This window comes from Anarrhichthys ocellatus, unplaced genomic scaffold (assembly GCF_004355925.1).
Source record: "Anarrhichthys ocellatus isolate YVR2014 unplaced genomic scaffold, GSC_Weel_1.0 scaffold26, whole genome shotgun sequence".
Taxonomy (NCBI): Eukaryota; Metazoa; Chordata; class Actinopteri; order Perciformes; family Anarhichadidae; genus Anarrhichthys; species Anarrhichthys ocellatus.
This window is the reverse complement of record NW_022280056.1, coordinates 4,097,294-4,120,042: the sequence shown is the minus strand read 5'-3', so window position 1 is coordinate 4,120,042 and position 22,749 is coordinate 4,097,294. Positions and strand designations below refer to the sequence as shown.

The window sequence follows — 22,749 nt, the reverse complement described above, 5'->3', positions numbered from 1 at the left end:
GGTCGTAACGGGAGAGTTGAACCCCTCAACAGAAAGAGCCAACCAAAGAGGTCAAAGTTCACAAAGACTCCAAACACGACTTCTACAAAATAAAAAAGGAAGGAGCAGAGGGGAAGGAAAAGAAGAGGACGCCAAACACAAAAATAAAAACAACTTAAATATGAAATAGTACAAGACAAGCTAGGTGACTCACAATTTCAGAAATTAAATGCATGCTATAAAATTACAGCAAATCTGCTCTTGAGAAACTTAAGTTTTAAAGGTTAATAATTATAACGGGAAAAAAAGCAAAGACACTAAAGTTTAAAGTATTAATGTTTTCATGTGTATTTTTCTTATGTTTTCTTTTTTATTTATTTAGTTCATTTATTGCTTTCGTGAGACAAACCAAACAAACTACATTGAACAAAACTGCTTTTTTAAATGGTTTGGTTGATTTATTTATAAATATATAAATATATGTATGTATGTATTTTATTTTTAAAACTCACACAGCCTTAGTCATTTCTTTGTTTCTTTTGATTTTTAATGTGTTGTTCAAATTGAAAATGAAATCTTTAAAGGTGCCAAAACCGAATGATCCTATACTTGGATGCATCAAGTCCTGATGAATAAAATACGAACCCTAGGGGGAACAAATCACCAAGTTTCACTGCGTGTCTCTAAACACACTTTACCTCACAACACCCGCCTGTTTTCAGCTCCAACACTTGTCTGTCTGTCACATCATCAAATTTCCAACACTGTCTCCTTTTTTACAGACAGCAAAAAAACAACTAAATGTGACTTAAATTACTTTACGGTAAGCAACATGATGGTATTCTCGCCCTTTAAAATGAAGCAATGTCTACTCATGACCTCATAATGGACATTAACACTTTTTAGTCTCTGATTGTTTTATTTGAAGGATTTAAGAGGAAATAACGATTGAACAATAAACAAGCAAATCTCAGAGACTCAGTGGAAAAAAACTACATTTTGACAAAATAATATGAGCTCAATGTCCACTTACTTGCTGTCTTAAAGAGCTTCCATCTGATTTTGTTTTGTCCTTTAACTGTTTGGTCCTTCACCAGTTTCGTTACCAAAGTTTCACACTTAGATCATGTGATGATAACTCCACAGACAACTAATTCCAATTGCTGATGAAGACCATGAGATCGGGAAAAAGCAAGTAAGTTGCCGTTTAGTTAAGAGTGTAAACTACTGTTCTCCGAGGTCAGGCATGAACTTTGACCCTCAAGACATAATTTGATTGTGTGTGATGAAGAAAATCATTCTTGTCCCTTTAATCATCTTGTGGCCCCATCAAGAACACATGGGATGGGATGTGTGTGGAGTTCACATCGTCACAATGTGGGGACTCTCCTCCATCTGGGGACAAAAATTGAGGTCCCCACAAGGTTCACCAGTTTATTTATGGTTAAGACTTATTAGTGATAGAATTAAGGCTTAGTTAAGGTTAAAGTAAGGGTTAAAAATAAGTGTGTCAATGCTGTGTGCTCCCAAGTACAGTAGTAGTGTATGTGTGTGGGTGTGTGTATGTTCTTGCACTTCTGTCTATGTGAGGACCAGTTTAAGTTTCCGACTTGCTAAATAGGGACATTTTAAATGGTTCTCACTTCTTTGAATGACTGAACTTGGTTTTAAGATTATAGTTAGAATCAGGTTTAGGGGAGGTGTTGGGGTTAGGCATGTAGTTGTGATGCTTAAAGCGCCAGTACCGATGATTTCTGTAACTGTGTGCATGTGTTAAAGTAAGCAGGGGGGTCATGCAGTGTCAAATTAGTTAGAGGTTTGTGTTAACATTTTGTTCACACATTTGTGTGACACCTCACGTGTATTCTGTTTGAGACCAAATGCTTCATAATGTGTCATGATTATTGTTATAAAGCATAATGAATATGTATAAGTGCTTATAACTATAATTATAGAATGCTATAAACAGAATATAACACATTATAAGTATGTTTATAATGCACTATACAGAGAAAAGTAATAGAAAGTGTAATGTGTGTGTGTTCTTGTTTTTCTATGTTACTGAGAACCGATTTGAAAGAAAGTCTTGGAATGAAGAAATGCTATAAGAAACAGCTCCAGCCTCGTAAATGGCCAATTGTTCCAGACACTGAATATCAACACAAAATATTGGCTTTTGGCAACTTCACTGTAAAATATATTGGCATCAGCCTTCATACAGCCATAAAAATAAAAGCTGAGCTGTCAAACATAAAACCCTGTGTGCTCTGCTAAAACCACAGCCTCTGCCTGCTGTTGTAAAGTGGAGATAACACGCTGTAATCGACCACTGGGAGACTCCAAAAATATCAGTACAGACTCTCAAACTGCTCAACAAAACCCCCTAATGTTGACATGCGTGTTTGTAAATGGATTAATAGAGTCAGAAAACACCTTGACCTCCACTTTCTGCTAATTATACAAGTATGACACAGAGTTTAAGGTACAAACACTCCTAGAAACAAGGTGCTACAACTACAACGATATAGGGTTCTTCGGCTTGTCGCCATAGGGGAACCTCTTTCGGGTTACTGCTAAAGGATATACAAGATCCACCTGTTCTGCCTAGAATCCACTGTAAAGGGTTGTACCGTTCTGGGAAGGGTTCCACCCAGAACCACCTATGAGAGGTTCCACGTAGAACTCTTCTATGGTGCAATGGTTCCACCCAGAACCCTACCTTAAGGTTCTATCCAGGACCTTTACACCTTCTATGGGTGCTAACAAGAACCCAGGCTCTGGGTAGAGCGTCAGCTTTTCAGGAGGAACCCGTTTGAAACCCTTTTTTCCGAGGCTCATGAGCTTGCTTTGAAATACAAAGCAGCTCAAACTGACAATTTATCAAAACATTCTTTCTGTAGAAACTACCTGGTCGTTTTGACTCCTGCACAGATACAGCTCTGTCATACACCAGTGAGCATATTTTCTTTCTCTCTCTTCGAAGTAAGAAGCCTCGGCGAAGACGGCATGTAAGACACAGACAGTCGTGGCATGTCTCGAAGACATTCCTGAGAAAGAAACACAGGTTTGCAATAACACCACCAGGTTTATTCTACTGCCGGTTTCCCTGTAAAGAGAACACCAGACACCTTTCTACACCACCGCCCTAAAAGCATTGCTTTCAGGGCCTGACATACTGCTGTGAGTGTGTTTGTGTGTGAGGAAGTGCTCACATGTGCAGATATACAAAGCAAATCTATTTGTGAGACAAAAGGGGTTCATTCTTCAGGACTGTGGTGTGTTTTATGTATGTGTTGAGTGCGGAGAGAGGGAGGTCGTTCCCAGAAAAAGACTAAATAAGTAAAATAAAAGGACTCACAGCATGAATGCAGCTCTGTTTGATAGTAGTGCTTCCCTCTAAGTTTAGCGGCCAGCAGATTCATCAAATAAGGAAAAAGTTTCTATTAGAAAAAGTGCTGAGATCCTGATTTGCCATTATCTGAGTTCACGGACACAAGCCGCTCTCCATAAATTTGAGGGGGAAAATATGTCAACGTAGCAGTCTGAATGAATAGGGCTTTATTAAATGTATGGCCATCTTTATTCAGAATTCATAAGCAGAAGTCATTTTACAAGCCCGGATTACATTAAAGAGAAAGTGTGTGTGTCTGTGTGTGTGAGTATATGTGTGTGTGTGTGTGTGTGTTGGGGAGGAGGCTTAGAGGTACTGGTTTTCTCATAAAGCAGCACCTGGCCCCTGTGCAGGTGTCTGAATCTCACATTTGTTATATGTTTTATGAATAAGTCAGTTTTTTTCTCTCTCTCTTCTGGCCTCTTCTTAGGCGCATCCTCTCCCTTTTGTCTCTCTGTATTCTCTCTCATAACTTCTTCCACTTGTCACATATTTCTCTGTGAGTTGGATCAACTAGACAGCAGGTATGTGTCTGTGAAACAAGACATTACCTGTGCGATCACAGATTGGAAGTTGTGCCCTGTTTTCTAATTTGGGGAGTTGTTAATCTTTTAATTAGGTGTTCTAAGGCCCCATGTACGATGTTTCAGGATGACTTTTATTTTGTGGGGTTGCAGGCTACGAGGAAATAATTAGATCAAAGATTGCTTGTAAAACTATTTGCTGGGACACCAGTTTAAGTGTCACTGGTTCGGAGTGACAAACAGTTAAAAATGGTGCAAAACAACATCGATTTATCTGAATATACGGAACAATCACTGGACTAAAAGGTGCAAGTGACATTAATCTGTGTTATGTTCCATCCAGTTCCTGACAGGTTGATTCACTCTGTAGGTGTGAGATGAAATTTACCTTCCTCCTCCTCCTCCTCCTCCTCCTCGCAGAGGGGAGCTGGAGTCCAGAGGAAGTGAGACATGCCCTTGAAGAGCCAATGCTCTTTTTTGTTGTTGTTTCTTTGGCAGGCTAACAGAGTTGGACATTGCACAGTGATGTCAGGGAGGGTCAGGGCGAGAGCTGCAGCACTAATGCTAATGATATTATAGCCGCCAGCCGGAGCGGGGGCCCATAATGCTCAGAGGCCAGATTTCCATGCTCTGTTTGCTGGAGGGCACAAAGTGTCATTTACTGTAAATAGGACGAGAGACAGGGGGAAAGCTCTCCTCTGGTCTTCTTCTGTGTCTTTTTGTATGTGTTGTGTAATTCACTTCTTCTTAACAATCTTTAACATTTGAGAATATAAAATAAGGTCTTGAACGTTTTTTCTGAGAATTCAATGAAGAAGTGTTACTACTTACCTTCAAACATAATGTTTTGGCTTAAAATGAAAAGCCCTGTTTTTGACCCTTCTACCAGCTTACTCCTAAATACAGACTGTACATAAGAAGTGGAAGTAGTCGTCATGACGTCACCTATTTGTTTTTGGTCTGCTGTTTTGAAGCCTTCTTGGCCATATGTGGAATGCGGAGGAGTGACGCAAAGACGCCATATATGGCTCTGGTAGCGATCTGTCAATCACTGTGTAGCCCTGCCCTAAAGCATCCCCTGCTTTATGGTCTGTTTGACTCTAAATGGACCATAATGTACTAAATGAACATCATGCTGTATTGAAGAAGACTTGAAACTAGAGATTGAGACCATAAACTCATGTTTACAATGTTTACTGAGGTAATAAATCAAGAGAGAAGTAGAGTCATTTTCTCATAGACTTCTATACAACCAGAGGAGTCGCCCCCTGGTGGACATTAGAGAGAATGCAGCTTTAAGACATGAAGAATTGGCTTCACTTTTCAGATCCAGAGGTTGCCTCCTGCTCCTAACACCGACTTCCGCGGACTGATTGGAAATTGACACGTCAACAGTAAAGATATTCTACGACAAAATATATTTCCTTCAAAACATAATTCACAATGCAGTTTTGTTTTGGGATCGTAACTTTTAGGAGGCAGGGCTGGTGCAAGTAGAGCTTCAGGCTTCATCACCAGGTCTCTCCTCTCCAGCACTTGACCCCTTGTTCTCCTCCTGCCTTTGACTCCCTCTTTCCCTCCCTCCCTCCCTCTCTCTTTCTCCCTCTCCTGCTGTAGCGATCAAAGTGTCTCTGCAGTGCCGTGTGATCAGAGAAGTGGAGGGAACTGCCTGGTGGTGGATGTTGGGGTGGGGTCACTGGAGGGGGGGTATCGGGGTGAGGGGGTGACACCTGAGGAGGAACACACTGTCTCCTCCTGGCCTTGAATATTAAACACTCTCTCTGCCCGAGCCCGGCTTTGAGTTTTGGCAGGCTGGGAGGTTACATAACCTCACGTCAAACCAACGGATGACCTTTCTCTGACTTTACTGGACAACAACCTTCTGGGACAGAGAGAGCGAGCACCCATGGGAGCTGTGTGGTCACCCGAAGCCTCCGAAGCTACCGGCAACTTTAAGTCACAGAGAAAGGAGGCTGCAGTGCTTGATGTTCACTCTCTGCGGATTACCGCTCTGGACAACAAAATGCAACCTGAAATGTGTGTGTGGATTTTTGTCAGAGGAATGTTTATCTTTTTCCTTTGCGTGCAAACACTGAATCTGCATGTGCAAGCCTGTGTGTGTGTGTGTGCGTGTGTGTGTGTGTGTGTGTGTGTGTGTGTGTGTGCGGCCCGTTGTTTGTGCTGACCAGAGAACAGTTGCTGACTGCGCTCACCCCGGGTTATTTTTGGGTCATGCAGAGTTGAATGGCAACAGAGAGCTATAAGCACGGTCAACCAACTGAAAAAGAAAGGGGCAAAAAATCACTGGAGCAAACATGGTCTGACATGACACATTCACATCACCCCCTCTGCTGATACAAGCAGCGTCGACCTTCACCATTTCCTGAATAAAAAATATATGGACCAAAGAGTCTGAGCTACGCCACTGCTATTTTACAAATCATCTGAAGCGTTTAAGTCCAGCTCTGAATAGAGGGCAGTTAAAAAAAATGAAGAGGCAGAAGAAGAAAGAGAGATGAAGAGGAGGGACCAAAGTAGGCTACAGCACACAAAGTGCTTTGGGATGCGTGAAGCAAATGGAGCGCTTTGCTCTGCCCTCTGGTGGTGTGATGGGAGACGGAGAGAAGGGGCTGCCTCAGTCGGCTCAGGGAACGCTGTGTCCACGAACGGGCCTGGAATACTGATGCCACTGTGCAGGGGTGCAGGAGCTGCAGTCTGGCAGGCCCGAGAGGAACGCTCACATTCACACAGAGGACGAATGCCTTCTTCGTGATCAAACACAGCTTTAGTCAGTGCTACATGTGATGTGGATGGGAATGATCTGCATTCAAAAGTAGCACAAAACCCCATTCATCCTTTGAAAGAAAAAATGTTCCTTTGTTAGTTATTTCCACCTGTTTACATCATGACTTGTGTCGAGACTCGGTTCCAGTAAAAAGAGTATGAAATATTATTCAAATCCTCTTGGTGAAAATGTAGCCAAAACAATGAATACAAGCTGTTGTTTAGAAGCCAATCATTCAATCACTGATATAAAACAAATATTATATTTGTGGAGCTGGAACCATAATGTGGTATTTGTGTTTAATACATTACTTAGAGCACAGACACAAATACAGAAATAACCCTTAAATGTGGTCCAACTTTTGCAGACATTTGTGTTGATGTAGCCCTTTGCTCATTGCCAGAAGGTGGTTTAAATGAACAGAATTGTTGATTAATTATCAATCGATCGATGTATTACTCCAACACTCAATTAAATTCCACTCAGTCCAGGCAGGAGAACAGATCCTAACAGTAGACGATCAGTCGGATAGTCACCATTAGACCACTGGTAGCCGTGCCTGTGGCCTCCTTCAGTGTGTGCTCGTCCCCTCCGACAGTCTGTCCTCCTGTCAGACGCCGCGCTGCAGCACCACCCAGCCACTACCCTCACTCTGCAGGACGGCCCGCCGCTGACTCTGTGCCAGCCGGCCGGCGGCGATGCCGGGACACACACCAACACACAGATGCACACACCTATTTACGCGTACAAGCAACTGCACACACTCACACGCACTCACATAACTCAAACGCTTGGCCCTCCTCTCTGCTGTCCCAGCATGCACCCTGGTTACCTGGCTGCTGTCCCACTAGCAACAGCTGCTACCTCAGGACTGGACTGGAGGTTCCACTGCAGGATAGCGCGCGCGCAAACACACACACACACACGCACGCACACACACACACATAAATGCAGTCGCATAAATTAGAGACACAGATAATACTGGCTTCATTCCTGGCTCTGAGGAGAGCTCATTTGAGATGATAAAGGACTGAACCGATGAGGAGCGGGGCCGGGGCCACCCCAAAGTCCTCGTACCAGAGTCAAACGGTGATAAGTAAACGGTGAATGGACTTGCTTTTATATATATTTATATGTATTCCAACCACTAAAAGCACTTTACAATACCTGGAGGAGCCCGAGGAATCAAACTGCCAGCTCTATCACCTGAGCCACAGCGGCCCCTCAGGTGGTTGGCTTGTTAGTATCATGGATGGATCACTGATCCTCCAGATGAAGTGACTGTTAACATTTCTTGTTGGACAGTCAAGCAAACAACTACAAGGACATGAAAATGACCACAAAATGACCACAATAGGACCACAAACAACCTTCAAAAGATGCAGAATGACAACAGACACACAAAACTACCACAAAATTACAAAAAATAACACCAAAAGGAACAAACAATAAAGGCATACTAAACGGCCACGAAGAGACAAAAATGACCACAATTTGTTGCAAAACAACTACAAAGACAAGCAAAAAAATCCACCGATGTGCAAAATAACCACAACAAGATGCAAAATGATAATAAAGGGATACTAAACGACCACAAAAAGATACAAAATGACCAGAAATTGATGCAAAATGACAACAAAGTGAAGTAAAACAACCACAATACACAAAACAACCTTGAAGACATGCAGAATGACAACAAAAAGACACAAAATGATGGAAAACACCAAAGAGATGTAAAATTTGATGTAAAAAAGGGATGCTAAACAACAACAAAGAGACACAAAAGTCCCACAAATTGCTGCATAATGACAAAAAACACATGTGTAAAATAACCACAGAGATGCAAAATGATGATAAAAGGAAACTAAACGACCACAAGAAGACACAAGACGACCATAAATTAAATGAGTACAAGGTCAAACATAATCACAAAAAGATGCAAAATGACAAGAAAGTGAAGTAAAACAATCACAGATACGACAACACAACGTGGAACACACGCAGAATGACAACAAAGGGACTAAATGATTGGGGGTGTTGCTCCTGAGTTACATGTCTCAGTCCAGGGGCCCATTGTCTCATCTGTCCATGAGTGTAGGACTTTTGGAGTTACAAACAGCAGCTATTGATTGATATTATTTCATATTATTTATTAGGCATTGGTGTATTAAACTGATTATTTTACAGTTTATTATTGCTAAGAACCAGGACTTTAAAGTCTTAAAACATGTTACTTATGTACCCCTATTCTTTGAATCCGTGCCCCAGTCTGCCTCACTGGTCCTGGGCTCTGAGGAGAGCTCATTTGAGATGATGGAGGACTGAACTAATAGAGAGGAATGGAGCAGACGGGGCTTCATGAAAAGTGCACAGAGATGCTGTTTGAGCAGATGCACGAGGTCACAAAGAGAGCTTCTGCTGGGACACCGAAAACTCACCTGAACGGGACAGAAGGTGCAATTAACGGCGTAACTCTGCACCGTTAACGGTCACATTTAGCAGGGGGGGGGGGGGTATTATGTAAAGCAGGGCTGTGTGGGAGCTTTGAAGTGCAGCTCTGCAGCAGGGCAGAGGTCAGAGCCTCTGGAGGTTGTTACGCAACAGCAGGGCCCATCTCCATGTCTGTCCTCTGGCCACAGTGACACGGGCCTCGCCCGCTCCCTCATACATGCACCGATACTTTATTTTCGGGTACCTCAGTTCATAGGTATCCTCTAAAGTGTCCATTACAGGATATTTTCTGCTTCGGTGGAGAAAACGTCAAACTCTTGAAATGTTGCTCAAACGGAGAGCGACTGTCCCTCAGCGCCCTCGACTGCTGGGTTAATAGAAGGAAAGGTGGGACCTTGAAAAAGTCCTTTAAGGAAATTGACATTTCTGCTAAGAGTGCTGAATATTATGCAGAGATGTCTCAGGCATTTTGCAGGACATCCAAGGGGCCTGCGGAGGCCTCAGGGTCATTACCTGCTGAAGTGGAGGTTTTAGTTTTGGCAGTGATGAGTCAAAATGGATGTCGGGGCTTAATTACCGCACCGGCCAACAGTTCTGTTGTCAGCAGAATGCAAGCCTTATAGCTCGACACATAACCGGTTAAAACATGCAATGTTAGCTAAACCCGGCGTCTCGCTGTCCATCAGTTCTGCATAGGTGACTGCTCTCGTCACAGCCGAGGTCGACCTTGAAGCTGCAGCACAGGAGGCCGGTCGCGCTTTAACGAGCTCGGGACGCCAACAAGTACGTTTACTCCAGTACTTACATTGTCAGAGTATTTCCTTTTCATGCTATGATGTACTTTTACTCCACTCAGCACAGAGAAATATTGTACTTTACGCGACAAATGTTAAAGGTGTACGAGTTAACTGCCCAACAGTAAAAAACTGAAATAAGTTTAACCATTTTAACCGACTGAAGTCATTTTATATGTAAAATGCAGCATTCCATAGTTCCAGCTTTGCCAAATGCAATATTTAGTTCCGAGTACTGGTCAGACAGAAGCAATCTGAAAGCATCACTTTGGCTCTCGGTAGTTGCTGTAGATTATATAAAGACAGTAGATCCACTTTTGAATTTTCAGATCAAATGACCAGGACTCTGGAGCCGTACTGGAGTTCTAAAATCAGAGCCACGTCAGCTTTATAAAGCATCGAGTACTATACCATTGCTTTTAATTGGCATTTTTACTTCAGTGTTTTAGCTTCACAAGTTTTCATTTTTTGATAGACTTCCATGAGCCGATGGTATATGTATAATAAGTTGAAAGACGATACACAACTTTCCATAAACACCAACTCATGTTGAGCACACCCATGCTAAACTCAACCCATTGGACAATATTTGCAGTTACAGCAAATACCTTTATTTAGATATAATCACTTAAATAAAAACTGCAAAGACATACTCTTTGTTTTTTTTTTTTATTAAACAACTCTGCAGAAAGGTGAAGGTGGTCAAAGCAGAGACATGCGAGGACTTTATGCAGTCTCCTCCTTGACAATGCGGTCCTTCTTGAGTGGTCCCTGTGAGAAGAGAGGAAATACAGAAATCAGTTGTATGCTAAAACGTTGAGGTCCATGTGTCTGCTCAGAGCAGCCACTTGTTTCCAGAGAGTGAACAGGGAGCAAGCACAAGGCACTGCTCCCCTGCCTCACCGGAGCATCACTATAGCACTGGAATGGAACCCAATGTTCACACTGAAGACTGAACCAGGTTACGATCAGTGCAGGGAAACTTACAGCATGCAGGAGATTGAAGTAATGCTACGTTTAGGATTTGTTTGGGGTTCGTAGTTTGTTCACTCGTATCTTAGCGGTGACTAGGAAAATAGCTGTTATGCACATGAAGGATCGAGTAAGTCGTACCATGAACGCCTTCTTCTCCTCGGCGGTCTGGAAGCGGCCGTGACCGAACTTGGAGGTGGTATCGATGAACTTGAGGTCGATCTTCTCCAAAGCACGACGGCTGGACTGCACCAGCAGAGACTGGACGAGAAAGGAAACAATGAAGTTAAACACTAGCTGCAGGTACACAGGACGCCATTAGGAAAAGATGTCATAAACACTACAATGTGTCCTCACCTTGCGCAGAGTCAGAACCCTCTTCTTGACTCCAACAACACAGCCCTTCACCATGACGAAGTCATTGGTCACATCTCCATAGTGGACGAATCCACCCTGTAATAATAAACATGGGGGAAAGTGAGTTTCCTTCCAGTAAAAGGTGCATTAACTGAAGTACTGGATCATCAAAGTCACTCACCAGGGGGTTGATGCTCTTGTTGGACAGATCGTACTCTGTGGAGGCGTTGTTCTTCACCAGCTTCCCGTCCTTGGTGTGGTAGCCCTGGCCAATCTTGTAGATCTTCTTGTTGATCTCTGTGCGGTGGTGGTAACCCTTCTGACCAGCACGAGCAACAGAGAAGGCCACACGGGCAGGATGCCAGGCTCCGATACAGGCAACCTTACGCAGACCACGATGGGTTTTGCGGGGAAGCTTCTTTGTGTGCCAACGGCTGGTGACACCTGGGAGGACGAGAGAGATTTTAGTTATTACTGAATGGATACACAGCTCATCATTTAAGCTAATAAAGCCTACAACTCTCTAAACTGCTTTCACCTTTGTATCCGTGGCCCTTGGTGATACCAATGACGTCGATCATCTCGTCCTGGGTGAAGACGGTGTTGATGGCCACGGCCTGCTCCAGCTTCTCGCGGGCCCAGTCCACCTTGTCTGAGATGTTTCCACCGTTGAGCTGCACCTCCATCAGGTGAGACTTCTTCTGCCTCACGGGCAGCAGACGCATCTGCACAGATATTAAGGCAGGTCAGAACAGAGACAATAATCTGTACAGCGACATGTTTAGCTGTGTAGTCTCAGAAGGAAGGCAGCATGGAAAGATCTCCTCATATGTGTCGGGCGCCATGCCTGACGCAAGATCCGTGGTCTCATCACTGACAAGACATAAAACAGGCTAACCTAACAACAATACTAACCTGTGTGTGGGCGATGATGCGGATGACCTGGCAGTACTTCTTCATGGAAGCAAAGTCCTTCTCCAGCTGCTTCTTGCCCTCGTCGTCCTGCCATTTCTTGCAGTATTTGGTAAAAGCCTTCTTCTTGGACTTGTACCTGAGAGCACGCAGCGTAGAGAGGACAGAGGTTGGCACTGGTCCTTCATAACCCCGAGAAGGGGGCCAGCGGAAGAACACAGTGCATAGCTATTCGCCCTCCCCCTCCATGTGGACAGGGGTGCTGTACCAGCTAGTTTTCGGCTCATGGCGCAGTTTCTAAGAAGCACTTTCCACTGGCCAGAGGAGCCCGGAGCTCATCAGGGCACAGGGCACCTGAGTGGAGCTGCCAGAGGGGCCACCGTAATGTTAGACTCACTCAGTGAAAACACAGATCTTACATAATTTCCACTGGGCAACTAACACTCGCTTCATGTACTTAAAATTCTTGTGTTTGTCTCACCAGTTCCTGTAGAACCGACGTTTGCATTCGTCACTGACGTGCTCGGCGAAGATGGTCTTGAAGGACCGCAGGCCACGGGGTGTGTTGACGTAACCCACAACGCCGACCACAATCATGGGAGGAGTCTCCAAGATAGTCACAGCCTCAACCACTTCTTTCTTGTTCACCTCTGCAGAGGAAAAATACAAAAGTTAAGCTTTACACAAGACCTGATCTGTTTTTAAGTACTGGTGTTCACCATTCATTGGTATGGACTGCGCTCAGTGCTCGACATTCAGCAAGGGTTTAAAGCCCATTATGTCCGCCCGTCGAGAGACTCATCATAGACAGAACTCAATATTTAAATATTGAAAATCAAAACATATATGCTGGACTTGTAATGTCTGTAATAATTAAGTTCATAATCATTTTAATCAGATTCCACTCACTGGAGCCAGGTCTGTCGACCTCGCGGACGATGTGTGTCATGCCGGCCTTGTAGCCCAGGAAGGCCGTCAGGTGCACGGGCTTGGTGGGGTCATCCTTGGGGAAGCTCTTGGCCTTACCCCGGTGACGACGACTCCTTTTGCGGGGCAAGAAGCCCAGGGATCCGTGGCGAGGAGCCGAAAATTTACGGTGAGACTGGAGGGAAGAAACAGTTGACGTTAGCACCGAGCTAACAACGATGCTGTGCTACCTCACGTGACTTAGCTTTAAGCTATTAGGTCTCGGACACAGTATGGCTAGCTTAAAATGCATTGTTATGTCACGGTGCGAGGAGAAGAAATACAAAATTCAGTTGTATGCTAAAACGTTGAGGTCCATGTGTCTGCTCAGAGCAGCCACTTGTTTCCAGAGAGTGAACAGGGAGCAAGCACAAGGCACTGCTCCCCTGCCTCACCGGAGCATCACTATAGCACTGGAATGGAACCCAATGTTCACACTGAAGACTGAACCAGGTTACGATCAGTGCAGGGAAACTTACAGCATGCAGGAGATTAACAGTAATGCTATATTAAAAAAAGATAAAAACATAGCTAACCTACTTTGAGTAAATTGCAAGGAAACAGCTAACCACGCTATTGGCATGGTTAGCATTAGCTCACTTGCATGCATGGTTGTCAAACTGACAAAATCGAGAAGTTTAAGCTTTTATTCAGTAGTCACTAATTAAATACAACTACATATTCAATAATAGTTCCAGTTATGTTGGAAATCAGAGGTAGCGGCCTATGTCAAGCTGCCATTTTGGATCCCATGTTGCCGCATGACTAAGTCTGAATACCTACTATTGAAATATCAGACTGAAATAATACAAAAATATATCCAAGACAGTAAGAAACATATTTTATAAGAGTAATTTGAGTGGCTCAAATATGTAAATTGTGACGGATGTGTCAGATAGCCGATGGATATCCGTCCACAGCACCAGAAGCAGCGATATAAGACTCACCATCTCGTCTCCAATCCGATTCGATTCAAAGAGGCCTGCTTAAGGGCAAGAAGCTGGCATATATACACAGCAAATATCGCGAGATTCGGCGAGACTATACTACGATAGAAGGCCCGCCCCGTTTATTTCAGAAGATGTTGTTTAGCTCAGCAGCCACTAGATGTCACTGTTTGATGTTACAAATCATCTAAATACGTGAAACAATACATCTAATAAATATTAAGACCTTTTATGTTATTTACTTGGACGATACAAAAAATATGTATTTTTAATCGAATGACATTTGTCCCATTCAAGTACTGTACATTCATACACACTGTATTTCACATAAATTAGCTAGGAAACAATATTGTGTTTTAGTCAATTTTGAATACAACTGTACTGAAAGAGTTACTTTGAACTTGTGTGTGTATTTAATGAAATGTAGTTTGGTGTTTGGTTTGTGTATTTTCTTATTTAAACTATTGTCATGCCCTATATTATGTACAATAGCCTTTGTCAATCCTAACTAATGTACATATTGTTAAATTATGGTCATTTACAAACTCCTAAATACAAAATAATCACACGTGATATAAAAATCAAGCTGTCTCAAAGTTTATTACCATTTCATTCATACGCATTCTTTTACACTTTTCAGGTTAAGGCAGCAATGTTTTTGATTTACGATCCAGTGTAAATTCAAAGCATTTCATCACCAGCAAGCCCCCGGGGGAAAGTTTGGGAAGCCTCTTGTGTTCCTCACGTCACGTCTTTGCAAAATGTATGACCATCGGTGTGGAATCAGGAAGCTGGCAGCAGCAGCTTCCACAGAAAATTGTGCTCAAATCTTCAATTCTTGTAATATAATATTAGCATAAAATGCTAAATTCATGCACCAAAGAAAACATCTTCAGAGAAGGCGTGCTTAATCAGACTTTGTGTTTGGTAGACTGTTGTTTCCTCCAGGTATGAGAACAGAAAAGAGGCTTTCACTCAACTAAACATAAAAACATGTTCTCGTCTGTCTGATTAAATTACACAGAACTTGTCTTTGCAAATGTAAAGTGCTACACACGATCAAATCTATCCAGTACACAAAACACATTTGTCAGCCATCTACTCGGATGTCAAAACATATCTTGCTGTACTGCTTCAGGAATGCAGTAAAGCGAATGCCGTGTGGACCAGCTCATCTGGATCCTGTGCTGAATGGAGCTCAACATGCCACGCAGTCGGACTCAGGCAATGCAAAAAGTGGGAATTAGAAAGTTTTCCTCTGACTCACGCAACAGTACTGATGTGCAGTTTAAGCACTAAAGAAGGTTTGAATTTTCCCATCAAGCATTTACGCCGCTGTCCTCCACAGATTTATCATTAATATTGTAAAATGTGCATTAGTATTCATGTAGTTTGTCCCCTCGCTGAAGCACTGAAAAAAAACATCTTATTTTAAGATAGCTGTTTAAAGTTCATCAAACATAAAGTCTGCGGTCCAGGACAGAATCTCTCAGTCTCCAGACCTGCTGCTCATTGTTCATTCAAGTCTCATCACCGTCACTGTGTTTACATTTCCAGAGAGCAGCTGTGAAATGTGGGTGAATCTTCATCATTTATGTTCACATGAAACCAAACCCAGGCACTGCCCGCTCCTCAAGCTTCTGTTTGAGGAGACGTTGTTCTCGCTGTCCTGATAATAATGAAACGGACAGCAAACACAACCACTCAGGATCCCAGTCGCTCTCGATCAAGGTTCATCTCTTGGAAGAAGGCCTTTCCAAACTCGTAGGTGCTGATCATGACGGCACACGCTGGAGCCACTTTGATCACTCTGGGCATGAAACCTGGAGGAAACGCACACATACGTGTTCACTGACAAGCTTTTATTTATTACATAACACAAGACAGAATACAGTAAGGTTGAGTTTCACCGACAAGGATTCATTTAATCGAAGATTAGATTCAGAATTTAGATAAACTAGATGTAAAATGATTAAATCCAGATCTTAAATGAAGCAGTAAATCCAAGTTTATTGATGTAAACCAAAGTTATAATTTAATCAATATGAATCACACAAATCACAACAAATAAATAAATATATTTGCATGCTGTGAGGACCTAGTGAATATGCTATAATAGAGGGGGAGTTCACTTCCACCTGCTCTGTATTCCTTTATAAAACCTTGTATTATGTGCTAGCTAGTTGTAAGCCTAGCACCACTCAACTGGTACAGCTGCATTTCTTTCACTCCCATGTTTGACATGTTGGTACAATCTTCCTGTTCAGCTCAACAGTTTCCTTACTGAACTTCAGCAGCAGCAGCATGTCTGTCTGTGAACTTTCCTTCAAGGAACTTGATTATTTTGTTCAATCCAGCTCAAAAAGGCCATTTTACAGGTTAAACCTCCTCCAGTGGAAGTGAGGTTAATACTGGTGATTTAAAGTGAAACCATGATTTAAAAATAAATCCTTGTTGGTGCGACCCGGTCTATGTGTGTACCTGCAAACAGGCCTCTGTAGCCCATCTCAGCCCATATTTCCTTCATCATGTGCCATGTGGACGTTGTTCTCTTTGAGGACGCTAGGAGGAACAGGAAGTTACTGTTTAGAACACACTGCACACACATGAATAAATACATGTCACTTAAGTACAGATGTTAAGTGCAGACCTCCCAGAGAATCCATCTCTCCCAGCTGGATCTGTCTCCGCGTCTTCACCACGTCAAAGGGCAGCGTCAGGATGGCGGCGATCTAGACACCATGACAGAGGAAACAGTCGTGTACCGGACAGTACACAGGTGTAACATTTCAAACTGTTAGATATGATCAGTGTGTGAAGGATAACGGTTCATATGAGCAGCTGTATTATTGTAGGAACATAACCATGTGAATGTGGGTCAGCTCCTGACTCACTGCCCACAGCTGGAACCTGAAACCTTGTTGTTTCAGATAATTGAGTGTTACTGTGATACAATTCACTCAGTTCAAGTCAGGGTTTCTAAAGGTTTTATTGTATTTGTTCTCCCTTTGAGTACAAGCTGAAAATATGTTGGATTACATCGAGTCATGTATTTTATCTAGTTATCATGTTGACTGGTTGCAGCACCAGGTGAACAGGTGTGTGGCTACATTAGAGGTGAAGTACTTACAGCTCCAGAGACGGCTCCTGCTGTGAAGCTGATGGAGAAGTTGGCCTGAGTCACTCGGGACCGTTCACACAGCCGGGCCTTCACCAGTTCATAGTTAAACCAGTACAACGCTGCAAACACACACACACACGTGCTTTGATGCTTTGTTCCACATGACAGCCATCTTACACTCTGTAGATCGGTAGAGTTTTTCCTCATCTGACTCGAGGTTCTAAGGACAGAGGACGTCTTATACTGTACACACTAAAACTGTGATTTGTGATGTTGGACTAAATAAATAAAACTGACTTGACGAGTGAAAATATATCATCAAGAGAAGTTTGTGAATAATGGCAGGAAAACTAGAGAGAAACCGTGACGGAGATGTTTTCTTTCCTACCAATACTGTACGTCTAGAACACAAATATTGAGTATTATTGAGTATTTAGAGAATCAAACTGTTAGCCTGAAAGGTGGCTGTAGAAACGAGTTCACATGGAAGGAAAAGGTTTAAAAACATTCACATAAACTCCGGCGGCTTAAGTTACTGCTTTGCCGTCTTTCCGTCTGCTCAGAATGTTTCAAACTGTAGTTTGTTTTGCAAAAATATGCTTCAAATCATACTTACAAATCAGAATTATAAACAAGCAGATAGTACAACACGTAAACAGTGTATTCAGCCGTGATCTGACTGTTCTGAAGATATTAAATAACAGCAACAGTCGAGTGAAATACGCTGCAGGAGAAGTTTGATAAGTTTCTATGGAGGAGAAGATTCTTCCACCGTACCAACCAGATTTAAAGTCCACAAAGGATGAATGTTTGAAAGATTGTGCATTTGTTATCTCTGGAACAGAGATTCTTCTCATTAAGTATCACTATATATGGCATCGTGTGGCGCTGCTCTCACCAGAGAAGGGTACGTCTCTGAGGACGGTGGGTCCCCAGCCCCTCCACAGTGACAGCAGCCCGTCCTGAGCCACAGCCGAGCGGATACACACCCGCAGCTCGCTGTAGGGCAGCCGGCGCGACTGCATCTTGGTCCTGACCAGCTCCAGAGGGCTGATCACCGTCACAGCCCCCACTGCAAACCGCACGGGAGTCAAAAACCCGTTCAACACACTGACGTTGGGATATCTACGCGTGCTTCAATGGACTTACATCTGGCCAGACCACCAGCAACTAGAGGGACGAGGCTGCCCTGGAAACCCAGACCGAACCTCAGGAAGTCCCGCAGCTGGTCGTAGCAGGTGAAGTAGATGACCGTGGCTGGTACAGCCATGACCCTGCACACACACACACACACTTAAATTGTTATTGATGTTTTTAGGTGTCTAAAATACGTCCACAGCAGTACTTTGCTCTCGTGCCGGTACTGCTGTCTGGTAATACACTGACTATGGAGAAGAACCTCATACAACGAAACATCAAACTGTTACTTTAACCTTCAAAGAAGCTATTTGTAAATGCTGTTTCCATTCGAAACTATTTACAGGGGAAACACATTATACTACGACACTCAAAATAGAAAAAAGCTAAAATACTAAATACCATAATTAAACATCTATTGGCCTCTGACATCATTATCTCTCTCAGCCAAACCTGAACACAAGTCATCTGAACGTTTTCTTGATTTTAGACACTCACAGTGTTGGAGGTAGTCCGCTCCACAGAGACCTGAGTCCTTCATGTCGAGTGATTTTTACAAAAGCATCCTGTGGAGTAAACAGACAAACATAGCTTAGCACACTTTGATTCATTTTGTAGGTAAAGCGAAGCCGCTGATGTTCTTGTACTCACCAGCGTCCCACTGAAATGTGTGGGTGTTTTGTACCAGCTGGTGAGACTGGTTCTATTCTGACACACGTAGATGTGATCCATCAGTCCATTACAATACAGGAAACATTTCCCTGTGAGAGACAAACAACCAGCGGTCAGCAGGGATATAAATACTGTATGAGCCACAGCAATCACCAGATAACATGTCGAAAACATCCGAAACAAGTGTCTGAATATGAGCATGTTTTACAGTATATGATCCATTTGATTAATGATACATGTGATGGCAATGACCACAGAGTCACTCGATAACACAGGGCTGTCCTTGTCACTGCTTACTTTGTGTGTTTATTTAGAGCTGGTTTAAGATACGACTATTGACAAAAAAGTCAAAGAAACTCTAAAAAAAAGATTATTTCCTAACCTGCTCTTAAATACAGTTATTAACATGTGGAAATATTGCAGGAAACAAAAACATAACATTTACTAAGACAGGGTTACGTGTGAGCAAGAGTGAAGAAAGGTTGAATAAGAAGCACTGACGTTCATGTTCAACTGTAAAATATCTACCAACATGAAATGGTATTTTACGACCAGGTACAAAACTACAGCCACACAAGGAACAGATAAAACTGAAGACCATGTAGTGAAACAAAAACATACACATGAAACACTATTTTTGTTTTTATTGCCAAGAGATGTTAGTCAGGTGAGCGTGTGCCCCCACACACAGAAAGCTGTGCTGGGCAACTGTGTTTTTTGTGCAACTGTGGTGAAGTTTCAGCATGCAGCGACGGCGGGTCAGATACTTACACTTGGAAGGGCGGATGACGCCGCCCCACGGAGCAGATTCACAGGCTAAAGCTACGGAGAAAAAAAACGCAAAAAGCAGGACAGATAAAGGCCGAGGAGAGAGGTGAAGAAACAAAGAACAGGTGTCGTGGGGTTAGAAAAGCATCCAGATACACAAGGATGGCACTCACAAGCAGCTGTTACAAGCAAAGCCAGTGTTTCATCAACCAAGTTAATCTATGATCTAAAACCACAGAAGAAGTCAAGCTCCTTGCCTTACCGTGGTGCAACGGTGTTTGCTGAGCCTGCAGCCTGATCTTCACAACGTCCAGCGGTGTGACTGTGAACAAATGAATGCAATTATTATTATATTATAGATTATATCAGTCTTCAGCTAAAACTAATGCATTCTAATAGTCCTGCAGTACAAATGAAGGTTAGCACGGTCAGTTTGAGAGTTGTCCTCCCCTCTTAGATCAATGATTGTAGGCTAAACATACTGGATAGCTCCAGTTCCTGCTGTGGATTGTTCCAGGTTGGGGGGGAGAAGGTCGTTTTATCAAATAATGTCGGGACTGAGGGGATGGAAAGAGTGCTGGGAGCGTAGGCTATGGCAGCACTGTTTACGGGATGTATTAGTTGATAAACACACCAAGGATGGATCTATAAATTAAGTTATACTAGTGCGCACGGATAATGATGGCCAGTAACTTTCATGAAGAAGAAAGTTCTTTGTTTTATCTTGGTGTACCTAAAAAACTGGCAACTTAGTGTTAGACTTTGGGGACAACAAACCAATTGTGTGCACAAGACAAGAACATTGTGGAAAACTGCATTGGAAAGAACAAATTTAACAGACTTAAGTTGCTTTTTCCACTCTTTGTTTTCGTGATCTCACCAAAAATAGACGTGAGGAGGGCTCCAGTGCCAGAAGCCAGCATCTGCTGCACTGGAGAGATCGCAGCCACGGAGCCGCCGCCGGCCCGCTCCCCCATCCTGCCCACCTGTCGGAACAAAAATAAACCCACACAGTGAGAACAATGTGTTCTTTAACTAAACTTCACTTCTGTTTTCTGTCTTTGTCTTCTTGTTATGTAGAACAACTCAAGAGGAGTGTTGGTGTTCTACACGATCAGTTTGTGTCCCGTTATGTCAGATTGTGGATTGTGTGACTCCTGCTCCTGAGGGTTTCTGTCATAGCAACTAAAATCTGGTTAAAAAAAGTGTTATCCAACAATAATAGAAGTTAAAGAATAAAATTAATGTTGTGATTCAGAAACTGATTATTACAGCGTAGTAAAGTCAGACCTTGGTCGATGTGAGCTGGGTAAGTCGAGGCGTAGTTGTTATAATGGAGTCGTTGAAACATTGTGATAGCTTATCTACGATGTGCATGTCAGCAGACAGCCAGTGAGAGCCTCACCTCCCAATGAAGGGAGTGGGTAGTAGCAGATAAATAAACATGAACAATAAATACTAATATGGAACAACAACTAATGAAGATAAACTAATAAATGCCCCAAATAAAGTCTCAGCTTCTGAGATGTTAATGTTTTTTTAGAAATGATATACCCTAGCAGCAAATCCAAAGGTAGGAGCCAAGATGTTTCTGCTGGATAAGTAATATTTCAAATATTCACTACGTTACCTGTGTGGTTGCCATTTGCTCCCCTTGGTACTGTACTTCTGTACCTAATTGTACTTTAGTGTGACAGTTGAAGCCACTTGGCCCTCAAGGTTTGTCTGCCAAATAAGCTGCCTTTACCAAACAAGGTTTTCATATCAACACAGCCCGAGACCCCCACTGACAAGGACTCTGACATCACCAGGACGATTACTTAACCGCTACAGTTACACATCCTTTGCACAACTCGACTACACTTATAACATTAATAACATACATGTTTTAAACGTACTCCTAATTTCTTTGTTTATTTATCATATTTTATTCAAATTTTTCTATTTTTAAATTATGTCTTTAACCATTGCAAGTTTATTTCTCGCACACCAATCATCAAGCCAAGAATCAGATCAAAACAATCAATCAAACACAAACATGTCGCCACATGTGTCCTAAACTGACAGGAAGTTTCCTGTCACCTTCACCTGTAAATCACACAACGTTGATGACCTTCATCACGTCTTATTCTGGTTAAAACCTACATGACAGTCATGTTGACAGGACACACGTTACTGAAACAACAGAGCTAACGGTATAGCTGCGTAGACAGTATTATGTGATAGTACACTCTGTCCTCTTTTTACCACCACTAGCTAGCTAAGATCACGTACACAGACACAATAAATAACGTTACATCTTAATCCACACTTAAGGAGGATTCAAAGTCAGTATGCCAAACGTGATGAAATACATACGTTAACATGTAACGTTAGGTTTAGATAACTGTCAGCATTTAAGTCAAATTTAGCTGGGTAGCTAACTAGCTAACGTTAGCTTGTGTAACGAAACAACGTTGCATGGGAAGCTAACGTTAGCTAGCTACACAGCTACAGTTCAGTTGCTCACCTCTACTTCAGCTGCCAGTGTCGTTGTGAAATAGAAGCGTCTTCTTCACCCATTTCAGTTAAACGTTTCCACGTTGAAGAGCTATAGCGTTAAGCCCCTCTGTCGTGCTGCCATTTATTCGGGTTGTCCGTTACGGATAACATGTTTTGGATTATTATTATTACAAAATGTCAGCTCTCCTCTGGCCCCGCCCCCTCCTGCTGCTGTCGATCTGGCGCCGCCAGGTGGACACGTCACTGTGGTGCGACGCAGCTGCCAAACAAGTTTATTCCCGTAGTCAACAGCGACGTGTTCACACGAAGCAAACGGCCAAACAACTTCAATGAACTTTATCATACAAATTTCATTAAAAAAAACAACCTCTCTCTCTCTCTCTCTCTCTCTCTCTCTCTCTCTCTCTCTCTCTCTCTCTCTCTCTCTCTCTCTCTCTCTCTCTCTCTCTCTCTCTCTCTCTCTCTCTCTCT

General features: G+C 42.8%; 2 protein-coding genes and 3 non-coding genes across 6 annotated transcripts; all 5 read right to left on the bottom strand.

Moving 5' to 3' along the window:
• Window positions 1-10,577: 10,577 nt before the first annotated feature.
• On the bottom strand, window positions 10,578-14,107 carry rpl3 (ribosomal protein L3). The gene is made up of 9 exons (XM_031862422.1): window positions 14,079-14,107; window positions 13,075-13,267; window positions 12,647-12,815; window positions 12,169-12,304; window positions 11,792-11,978; window positions 11,435-11,697; window positions 11,254-11,349; window positions 11,038-11,157; window positions 10,578-10,695 (listed from the first exon to the last, which is right to left on the bottom strand). The coding sequence occupies exons 1-9, from the start codon at window positions 14,079-14,081 to the stop codon at window positions 10,651-10,653; spliced, it is 1,212 nt and encodes a 403-aa protein (XP_031718282.1). The 5' UTR covers window positions 14,082-14,107; the 3' UTR covers window positions 10,578-10,650.
• Window positions 10,771-10,901, bottom strand: LOC116391658 (small nucleolar RNA SNORA54). The gene has a single exon (XR_004213259.1). It is a non-coding gene; the product is annotated as a small nucleolar RNA SNORA54 (small nucleolar RNA).
• Window positions 12,042-12,135, bottom strand: LOC116391659 (small nucleolar RNA U83B). Its single transcript, XR_004213260.1, has one exon. It is a non-coding gene; the product is annotated as a small nucleolar RNA U83B (small nucleolar RNA).
• LOC116391657 (small nucleolar RNA SNORA54) lies at window positions 13,470-13,600 on the bottom strand. Its single transcript, XR_004213258.1, has one exon. It is a non-coding gene; the product is annotated as a small nucleolar RNA SNORA54 (small nucleolar RNA).
• Window positions 14,108-14,653: 546 nt separating the features above from the next.
• slc25a39 (solute carrier family 25 member 39) lies at window positions 14,654-22,465 on the bottom strand. Of its 2 annotated transcripts, XM_031862394.1 has the most exons (12): window positions 22,286-22,465; window positions 20,657-20,762; window positions 20,039-20,098; window positions 19,780-19,830; window positions 18,988-19,097; window positions 18,835-18,902; window positions 18,349-18,473; window positions 18,098-18,271; window positions 17,209-17,318; window positions 16,729-16,810; window positions 16,560-16,640; window positions 14,654-15,901 (listed from the first exon to the last, which is right to left on the bottom strand). In XM_031862394.1, the coding sequence occupies exons 2-12, from the start codon at window positions 20,751-20,753 to the stop codon at window positions 15,783-15,785; spliced, it is 1,077 nt and encodes a 358-aa protein (XP_031718254.1). In that variant the 5' UTR covers window positions 20,754-20,762; window positions 22,286-22,465; the 3' UTR covers window positions 14,654-15,782. The 2 variants fall into 2 exon arrangements, with proteins under 2 accessions (XP_031718254.1, XP_031718255.1); XM_031862395.1 differs by lacking the exon at window positions 19,780-19,830.
• Window positions 22,466-22,749: the final 284 nt, after the last annotated feature.